The sequence below is a fragment of the Alosa pseudoharengus genome, unplaced genomic scaffold, assembly GCF_046254945.1.
Source record: "Alosa pseudoharengus isolate Yale_2024_CS ecotype anadromous, Long Island Sound unplaced genomic scaffold, YU_APseudo_1.1 YU_APseudo_1.1_scf_24, whole genome shotgun sequence".
Taxonomy (NCBI): Eukaryota; Metazoa; Chordata; class Actinopteri; order Clupeiformes; family Clupeidae; genus Alosa; species Alosa pseudoharengus.
Genome location: NW_027468689.1, coordinates 2,827,804 through 2,837,803, shown reverse-complemented (window position 1 = coordinate 2,837,803; position 10,000 = coordinate 2,827,804). Strand labels below are relative to the sequence as shown.

The following is a 10,000-nucleotide window of genomic DNA, read 5'->3' as shown; positions in this document are numbered from 1 at the left end:
GTCTTGGCGCGGTGTTCCTTCCACACACACAGCCAGGGGGAAACAGACTGGACAGCATTAGGCCATTAACTGAGCTTCTGGACCAAGTGTTTATTCAAATGTTCAGTGTTGAAAGCTTGGATTCTCTGACCGAAATATCTGCAGGCTGTGCGTATCCTGATTTGTGACATCTGTGTGTGCGCTGTCATTACAGTGTCGTACACATTACCAACCCCCCCCCCCACACACACACACACACACACACACACACACACACACCCACACACAAACACACACTTATACTGTAGTCTTGTTGATTATCCTTTTATCCTTTTCCAACATGTTCCTACAAGTATGAACGGCACAGTGTAGCCTAACATCAGAAGGACCCTGGAACAATCCAGGATGTGACATCATAGTCACATGACCGGTTGCCAGTTCAGCCTTGTATTCCGGCAGCGGTTGTGGGGACCATGTGAGATAATGTGCCATAGACCAGAGACCTACTACACGCTGCAGAATGCCTGCCAGACAGACAGGACTCGCGTGTGCGTGTGCGTGTGCGTGATGCAGCTATGTTTTGTTCTTGTTCTAGCCGCCTGTGTGCTTGTCTGTGTATAGTGCTCATGAAACACATACACACACACACACACACACACACACACACACAGACATAAGAGGGACAGATGGCCGCAGGCTATGTGAGTAGGAGGGGGTGTGAGAGAAGAGAGAGAGATTTATCGAAGGTGAACGAAGGGGGAGAGGGAGAGATTGAGGAATAACGAGAGAGAGAAAGGGAGAGAGCAAAGAGAGAGATAGGGAGGGAGAGAGAGGAGAGGAATAGAGAGAGAGATAGGGAGACAGACTGACAGGAAGAGAGAGGGATAGAGAAACAAACGAGGGATTGAGAGAGAGAGAGAGAGAAAAAGTGCTGTGTTGTGAAAAGGGCTCACATTTTTGCCAGAGCAGCTTAGTACACTTATGACACTGACTGCAGCTTGCCGGTTTACTTCCTGGTTACAGCCTAATCCAGCTCGCTATGAACACACACACACACACACACACACACACACACACACACACACACACACACACCCCTTTACACATACACACACCCCTTTACACATACACACACCCCTTTACACATACACACACCCCTTTACACACACACACCCCTTTACACACACACACACACCCCTTTACACACACACACACCCCTTTACACTCACACACCCCTTTACACACACACTCTTCTGTTGTTAACAAGCTCACTGTGTAATGTGTGTGTGTGTGTGTGTGTGTGTGTATCAGCAATTAAGGTTGTAGATAATAAAAGGAAAGAGTATGAGCCAGATAAAGGAAAAGAGGGAGATAATGAAGGGCTGGTGTGTAAGTGTGTGTGTGTGTGTGTAAAGGGGTGTGTGTGTGTGTAAAGGGGTGTGTGTGTGTGTGTAAAGGGGTGTGTGTATGTGTAAAGGGGTGTGTGTATGTGTAAAGGGGTGTGTGTATGTGTAAAGGGGTGTGTGTGTGTGTGTGTGTGTGTGTGTGTGTAAAGTATATATATAGCTCTGTTGCAGACTGAGAGGGGACTTAAGAGGACAGAGGTCAAAGTTCAACAAAGACTGATCCAGCACTCACTCCACTAACCATGCTCGTCAACACTGCCGCAGTACACACACACACACACACACACACACACACACACACACACACACACACACACACACACACACAGTCTCTTCTGTTCTTTGTTGAACTTTGACCTCTGTCCTCTTAAGTCCCCTCTCAGTCTGCAACAGAGCTATATATATACTTTACACACACACCCCTTTACACATACACACACCCCTTTACACACACACACACACCCCTTTACACACAGAGGGATTCATCAAAGCCAAAGCTGTTAGAGATGCACCGATATGGAATTTTAGGGCCGATAACGATAACCGATATTTATTGGTTTGTTGTGGCCGATACCGATACGATAACCGATAATATTACTCTTGAAAAAAAATTGTGAAAAGTGATTTGGGGAAAGCATTTAATAAGCATAATTTTATTGCAGTAATTTTACCTACCACCAAATGATGGACAGAACTCATAATAGTCCTCAATAGTGCAGCAGTCAACAACATAACAGTAGCCTAGCCCTACAGTATGTGTGGCTCCTTTAAGTGAACCTGACGTCAGTGAATTGCGAGTGAGTGGCTAGAGAGTTTGAATCGTTTTCATTTAGGACTAAACGCTCATAAACGGCTCAGCTGGGAATAAGCTACAGTATAGTGACCAAATCAGAGTTTGTGAGGGAAACTTATGTTTAGTTTCAACTGAATAAAGCTGCAACTCCTCAGACTGTATCTTATGTCCGTCTACTCTGTTGCGCACAACCTGCTGCAGCAGAAATGAAAGGGGTTTTAATAACTTATTATGATGACCTGTCTGGAACTGAAGCACGAATGGTTAGCATATTTCTAGGTAGTAATACACAACCCAAGCTAACGTAATGCAAATATAATACTAAAACACAACTTAGAACTAGGCCTACTTATGTACTCGTCCCACTAACGAGTTTGTTTATTTGTTTCCCCGACCAGCGCGGTAAAGTGCAAACACACCAGCACAAGACGACTCTAGATAGGGCTGAGCTCCGCTCTGTTAAGGTTAAATGGCGGATCATTCACGAGACAATTTTGAGATGCACAGATTCCCAAATGAACGCATATCCACAGATTTTTTTGAGTGGTGAAACATTCACACCGCTGACATTTATATTGAGGAAAAAGTATAGCCAACCTAGCTCAAGTATAGCCAACCAAGCTCAAGTAGCTCAGTGTAGCCAGACGGACCTTACGTAGGCCTAAATTAGGACTTTAAAAAATATCGGCGCAAATTATCGGCCAGAATTCTGTTATCGGACCGATAATAATATTTTCATTTTTTCACTTATCGGCCAATAATATATCGGCCGCCGATATATCGTGCATCCCTAAAAGCTGTATCACCTCTTCCAGGAGCTTATGCTTTTCGTTTGGTCTGTTTGTTAGTCCGCCTGTCAGCAGGATGGAGCTGAAACCACTGGCTCATTTGTCATGAACCCTTTTGTAGAGGGTTGTTGTCTGGTCAGAGGCAGGACCAAGCCATTACAGTACAGATGGAGCTGATCTGAATCATGGGCGGGTCCACTAATGATTTTACACTCTCGTTAACATTTGGCCTGGGAGGAGGAGGTCAGCACTCTTCAAGTACACACACACACACACACACACACACACACACCCTCCTAGTGTTCTATCTCCGTGTTGACCCTTCCCTCCTCTCGCTTTTCTCTGGTCATGCTCTCTCTCTCTCTCTCTCTCTCTCTCTCTCTCTCTCTCTCTCTCTCTCTCTCTCTCTCTTTTCCATCTTGCTCATTCTCTTCTGTTTGCTTTATAAATACAGCGGGTGACGCGATGATGTCACTGGGTTTGGGTCAAGGCCACACCCCTGCCCTCTGTGCTCCAGAAATACACTGAGGACCGTGATGTCACCAGCTCAGACACACACACACACACACACACACACAGTGGTCACCCTCTCCAAGTCTGATATGCATCAACACACACATGCTGCTTCTCTCTCTCCCTCTTTCTATGGCTCTCTACCTCTCCTCTCTTTCGTCTCATCCACCTCTCTTTTTTCATCATCTCTCACTTTCATTCTTTCATTTTTTCATCCTCTCTGTACCTCTCTGTTATTGCCCCTCATGTCTGTCTGCTGTATTGTACTGTACTGTATATGTATCACACACATGATACACATACACACAGGCACACAGGCACACACACCATGGGCTCATGGGCCTGAGAGGTATTTAGGTATTATCATCTGAGTCCGCAGAGGAGAGAAGAGAGATGGAGAGAAGATAGATGGAGAGAGGAGAGGAGAGGAGAGGAGAGAAGATGGAGAGAAGGAGAGAAGATGGAGAGAAGATGGGAGAGAAAGAGAGAGCAGAGAGGAGAGAAGAAGAGAAGATGGAGAGAAAAGGAGAGGAGAGAAGAGAGATGAAGAGAAGAGGAGAGAAGAAGAGAGATGGAGAGAAGAGAGATGGAGAGAAGAGGAGAGAAGAAGAGAGATGGAGAGAAGAGAGATGGAGAGAAGAGAGAGAAGAGAGATGGAGAGAAGAAGAGAGGAGAGAAGAAGAGAGGAGAGATGGAGAGAAGAAGAGAGGAGAGATGGAGAGAAGAGAGATGGAGAGCGAGATTTGTGTGTGAAAGAGAGGAGGCCCCTGGATTGGAGCGAGGGATGAACTAGGGAGGAGGAGGAGGTGTGCGGTTGCAGCGGGACCACATCTCATGTCGCTACGACAACCACGCCTGTCTAGCAATTCAGGAAGTGTGTGGGACACACACACACACACACACACACACACACACACACACACACACACACACACACACACACACACACACACACACACACACACTCTGACCTCATGTCATTTAAGAATGACATATAGCCAATGCACTTTATATATATATACATAGAGAGAGAGAGAGAGACACACACACACACACACACATGTACATGTACATATACTTGCACACACACACACACCCTCAACCAAGGGCCTTTTGTTGGGTTTGTGGCCTTCTAAACTCAGAATGTATGGGGGAAGGGTTATATTCTAAAGAGAGAACGGGGGGGTGGGGGCAAGAGAGAAGGAGCAGGGATGCAGGGCTGTGTGTGTGTGTGTGTGTGTGTGTGTGTGTGTGTGTGTGTGTGTGTGTGTGTGTGTGTGTGTGTGTGTGTGTGTGTGTGTGTGTGTGTGTGTGTGTGTGTGTGTGTGTGTGTGTGTGTGTGTGTGTGTGTGTGTGTGTGTGTGTGTGTGTGTGTGTGTGTGTGTGTGTGTGTGTGTGTGTGTGTGTGTGAGAAACAAGAGGGAGGCAGGGAGTGTTCTGAGCGTAATTAAATTTATGCTCCCAGACCCATACGGGTGTGTGTATAATTAAATGAATGCAGAGCCATGAGGTGGTGGTCGTGGTGATGTGTGTGTGTGTGATGCATGCCATGAGGAGGTGGCGAGGTGGGCAGGGTCATGTGGTGAGGTCATGTGATCGCGGTGAGGCGGAGGGGGTCAGGGGGCGAGGTCACATGCCGGGCATTAGAGCGCAACTCACACTGGCCAATCAGCTTGGACACACTCCTGTTACCATAACAACTTCAACTTCTTTCCCACCAGTCAGATGACCAAGTTATAAAGCAGAGTCCTTGGGAGCAGCAATGTGTGTGCGTGTGCGTGCGTGTGTGTGTGTGTGCGTGCATCAGAGATAGAAAAAGTCCTACCATGTACCGTATTGTTTCTAATTGATCTCACTAATTGGCTCATCTACCTGGCTGAGGAGTTGTGCTTACTAGATTCAGCTGATGTAGTGAACGCTTCCAGCAAATATGTGGAAGGACTTTTACTTTCTGAAGCCAGACTTTGTGTGCGTGTGTTTGTGTGTGTGTGTGTGTGTGTGTGTGTGTGTTTGTGTTGTCATGCTTCTTATGGAGTAATGGAGCAATGGTGTGCATGTGTTGACAGAAATGGTTGTGTGTGTGTGTGTGTGTGTGTGTGTGTGTGTGTGAGAGAGAGAGAGAGAGAGAGAATGTGTGTGTGTGAGTATGTATGTGAATACATTGCTGAAAATGTTTTCATGTGTCAGTATGCAAGTGTGTGTGTGCCACAGAACGATGAGAATGAGTGTGTGTGTTTGGGGGCTAAGGACAGGAAGAGGAAGAAAATCTGTAGATGAATTTGCGTTTGAGACTCTTTTTGTGCGTGTGCATGTGTGGGTGTGTGTTTGTGTGTGGTGTGTGGGTGCGGGTGCCTGTGTGTGTTTGTGTGTGTGTGTGTGTGTGTGTGTGTGTGGGGGGGGTGGGGGGTCGTGCATGCGTGCGTGCGTGCGTGTGTGTGTGTGGGTGCGCGTGTGTGTGCGCGTAATCATGGTCAGTATGCCCTGTCCTACATGTCTTGGTGATCTGTGTTAGTTGTGCTGCCTGACCAGGGAGGCCCAAAATAAATAGGGTGGGTCCCTCCACACACACACACACACACACACACACACACACACACACACACTGTGGCTGGTCCCTCTGCCTGTCGCAAACCTCAATGGGTATCTGTGTGCCAGGGAACAGCTGGAAGAATGGGGCCATTCTCCACACACACACACACACACACACACACCCAAATGCACACAAATGAATATGCTACCACAGTCTTGTTTTAGTGAGAGAGTTCAGAGTTGGAAAGCTGAATAATAAATACACCCACATAGCCACAAATTATTTAATCACAATACGTTACCAAATTGTTGCATTGTCAAGCACGCACACACACACACACACACACACACACACACACACACACACACACAGGCTGATTGGATCAGAGCATGTGGAATGCCTGAGGGCTTATTTCCTGTTCTGAATCGTTCCGTTCAGGTTCTCAGTGGCACAAGCCACTTCCTCTGAAGCCATTCAGACATTGTGCTCGTTTCCCTGACTGCGTGCGTGCGTGCGTGCGTGCGTGCGTGCGTGCGTGCGTGCGTGCGTGCGTGCGTGCGTGCGTGCGTGCGTCATACACTACATCATACGATATGATGCAGTGCCCTTCCTAAAGGCCTACGGGACCAGGATCATGGCTAGGCTAGGCTAACCCATTAGCCCTACAGCAGTTAATGATCCTGTACTGAGCATCTCTCAAGTCCTGAAGTGAGATCTGAGGTCTCGGTCGAAATCCTATTTCCCCATACACACACGCGCGCACACACACACACAACTAGTCCTAATTATTCTGCTTCCTGAGAGATAAGATAGGATTTCACAGATTGCACATGCCTTTGGTGCGGTGCTATGGATCTGCATGGAGCCATGCTGCGTTGACACACACACACACACACACACACACACACACACACATACACACGCGCGCACACACACACACACACACACACACGTCTCTGTGGCAGAACTACAGATCTGTATGGAGCCGTGCTGTGTGTTTGCTGCAGGCATGATCGTGCAGCTGCGGTTCTCTCTTACACACACACACACACACACACAGATATCTCGAGCACACACACACACACACAAAGTTTAGCCTCCAGTGACTGATGGGAGATTAGCAGTATAAAATGAGCATTCTTGGTGGGAGAGGGAGGGTGTGGGAGAGAGGAAGGGAAAGCACTTGCAGGAGAAAGATCAAGGGAGAGAGAGAGAGAGAGATTTTCATATTTTTGTTATTTTCATAGTCGATGAATCTGTCGATTGATTTCTTGATTTATCGGTTAGTTGTTTTGGTTGATAAAACAGTGAAAAAACGTGTTTCCCAAGAGCCCAAGATGATGTCCTCAGATGTCTTGTTTTGTCCACAAGATCCACAAGATATTTAGTTTGCTGTAGAAGTAAAGCTGAAATATTCAAGTTTAAGAAGCTGCAGTCAACGAACTTTGAGGTATTTTCCTTAAAAATGGCACAAACTGACCAGCACAACCAATTACCAGGATAGGTGTTGATTCATTTTAAAGATTCAGGGATTGATACACACTCACAGATAGATTGGTGTGTGTGTGTGTGTTTTATCTTTTTAAGTACGAGGAATGTGAAGATTGTGGCGACTCCTGTGACTTCTGCGGGCATCAGGGAATGTGACCGAGCCAGACACACACACACACACACACACACATCTATCTGGCATTAGGTTTCTAGACACCTTGATTACCCCCACTCATACTCACCTGACCTGAGCTTCCCACCACACACCCACATAGCAACCATAGTTAAGCTGATCTGTTGTCCAGGTATGCGCACACACACACACACACACACCCCTAAGAACTGGTTCCTTAGACAGGACTGGCCTCTGCTCCTTATTAGTGCAGTCACCGTAACTCAAACTCTTTTTTTCTCTCTGCTCTGTTTGTCCCTCAGAGGGACCCAGACTACCTGAAGCTGTGGCTGGAGATCTTCATCACCTCCTACGAGAGATGTCTGGACGTGGACTTCGAGAAACCGCCCAGCAGGTGAGCCCATTGGTCACTGGGGTTGTCAGTCACACACAGACCCCATAGTCCACCAATCGGTGTTCAATGGGGAGGCCAGAGAACCTGCATCGGACTGATGCTCACAAAGAACTGCCCCACACATCTGTGGGAACAGTTTAGGAGATAAGGGTGTGTGTGTGTGTGTGTGTGTGTTGAAAGGGGCAGGCGATGAGACTGATACTGATGAGACCGCTGAGAAACAGCACAGAGAAAAGCTGTGTGTGTGTGTGTGTGTGTGTTTGTGTGTTTGTGTGTGTGTGTGTGTGTGTGTGTGTGTGTGTGTGTGTGTGTGTTGGAGAGGGATGATGTACAACAAAAGGGCCACTCTCAGTAAAAGGATAAAAGAGAGTGGACAGATGATGGACTGAGGGCTGTGTGTGGGGGGGGGGGGGGCTGAGTGTGTGTGTGGGGGGGGGGCTGAGTGTGTGTGGGGGCTGAGTGCGTGGAGAGTTTTTGTTTGTGTGCATGAAGAGTGGACAGATGATGCAGATGATGGAGTGAGGACTGTGTGTGTGTGCATGTGTGCGTGTGTGTGTGTGGAGGAGGGAGAGAGAAGTAGGGGAAGAAGACAGGCTGAGAGAGAGAGGGAGGAGGAAGAAAAGAAAAACTAGAGTGGAGAGAAGCATTATGTGGGAAAGTAGAAAGTGTGTGTGTGTGTATAAACGGTATATAGGTGTTTGTGTGTGTGTGTATAAACGGTATATAGGTGTTTGTGTGTGTGTGAGGGAAGAGCAGCATGAGTGAGAGAAGGGGGAAGGGATTTGTGTGTGTGTGTATATAGTGTATATATATAGGTGTGTGTGTGTGTGTGTGTGTGTGTATATAGTGTATATATATAGGTGTGTGTGTGTGTGTGTGTGTGTGTGTATATAGTGTATATATATAGGTGTGTGTGTGTGTGTGTGTGTGTGTGTGTGTGTAGTGTATATATATAGGTGTGTGTGTGTGAGGGAAGAGCAGCGTGAGTGAGAGAAAGGGATTTGTGTGTGTGTGTGTGTATATAGTATAAGTGTGCGTGTGAGCGTGAGAGAAGGAGAAAGGGATTTGTGTGCAGTGATCTCTCCAGCTGTGCTCACGTGACCGCTGAAGTGCCCAGTCTGTCAGATTAGGTTACGTAACACACCCGCCACGCGTGCAGCAGAGAGGGAGAGGGAGAGGGAGAGGGAGAGGGAGAGGGAGAGGGAGAGGGAGAGGGAGAGGGAGAGAGAGAGAGGGAGAGGGAGGGAGGGATAAAGAGAGAGGGATAGAGAGGGAGGGATAGAGAGAGAGATAGAGAGGGAGAGAGAAGAAGAGCTTAAATCCCGTTCGCTCGTTGGTGGAGTAGCCTAGCGTGGCGTTCCCTCCCCATCCCCCTCAGCTGTGCTGCGATTACACGGAGCATTCCGGAACGCCAGAGAATTCCGCAGTGGGAAAATCCGTCTGCTCGGCACAGCTTGGTCTGATTGGACTCTTACATGTACACATACAAGCACACACACCACACACACACACACACACACACACAATTGGAAAGAATGCCATAGCTTGGGTCATTTGCATTTATTTCACATTGTGTGTGTGTGTGCTTGTATGTGTACATGTAAGAGTACGTGTGTGTGTGTGTGTGTGTGTGTCAGGGCTCAACATTACCTTTTAGAAAGTAGTTGCCAGCTTGGCAACCAGGCATTTTGACACCAAAGCCAACCAAATGGTTGCCATCATTAATGGCCTGTTATTAGGCACACATTTATTCGCCTTTATTTCACATAGCCTATTTCATAACAGAAATGTGTGTGTGTGTGTGTGTGTGTGTGTGTGTGTGTGTTAGGGGTGTAACGGTTCATGTATTCGTATTGAACCGAAACGGTACGGGCGTCACGGTTCGGTGCATGCATTTACACGGAGAATACACGGTATAAAAATACATAAAACTCGTGTGTGGATTAATTTAATGTCATGCGCAATTACTGTTA

At 47.2% G+C, this 10,000-nt stretch overlaps 1 protein-coding gene across 1 annotated transcript in view; it reads left to right on the top strand.

Moving 5' to 3' along the window:
* Positions 1-8,027, top strand: part of LOC143142128 (neurobeachin-like protein 1) — a gene marked incomplete at its 3' end in the record, with an annotated part of 14,523 nt that extends 6,496 nt beyond the window's left edge. The window contains 1 exon segment of the mRNA XM_076302841.1: positions 7,936-8,027. Within this exon segment, the coding sequence (XP_076158956.1) occupies positions 7,936-8,027 (92 nt within the window).
* Positions 8,028-10,000: the final 1,973 nt, after the last annotated feature.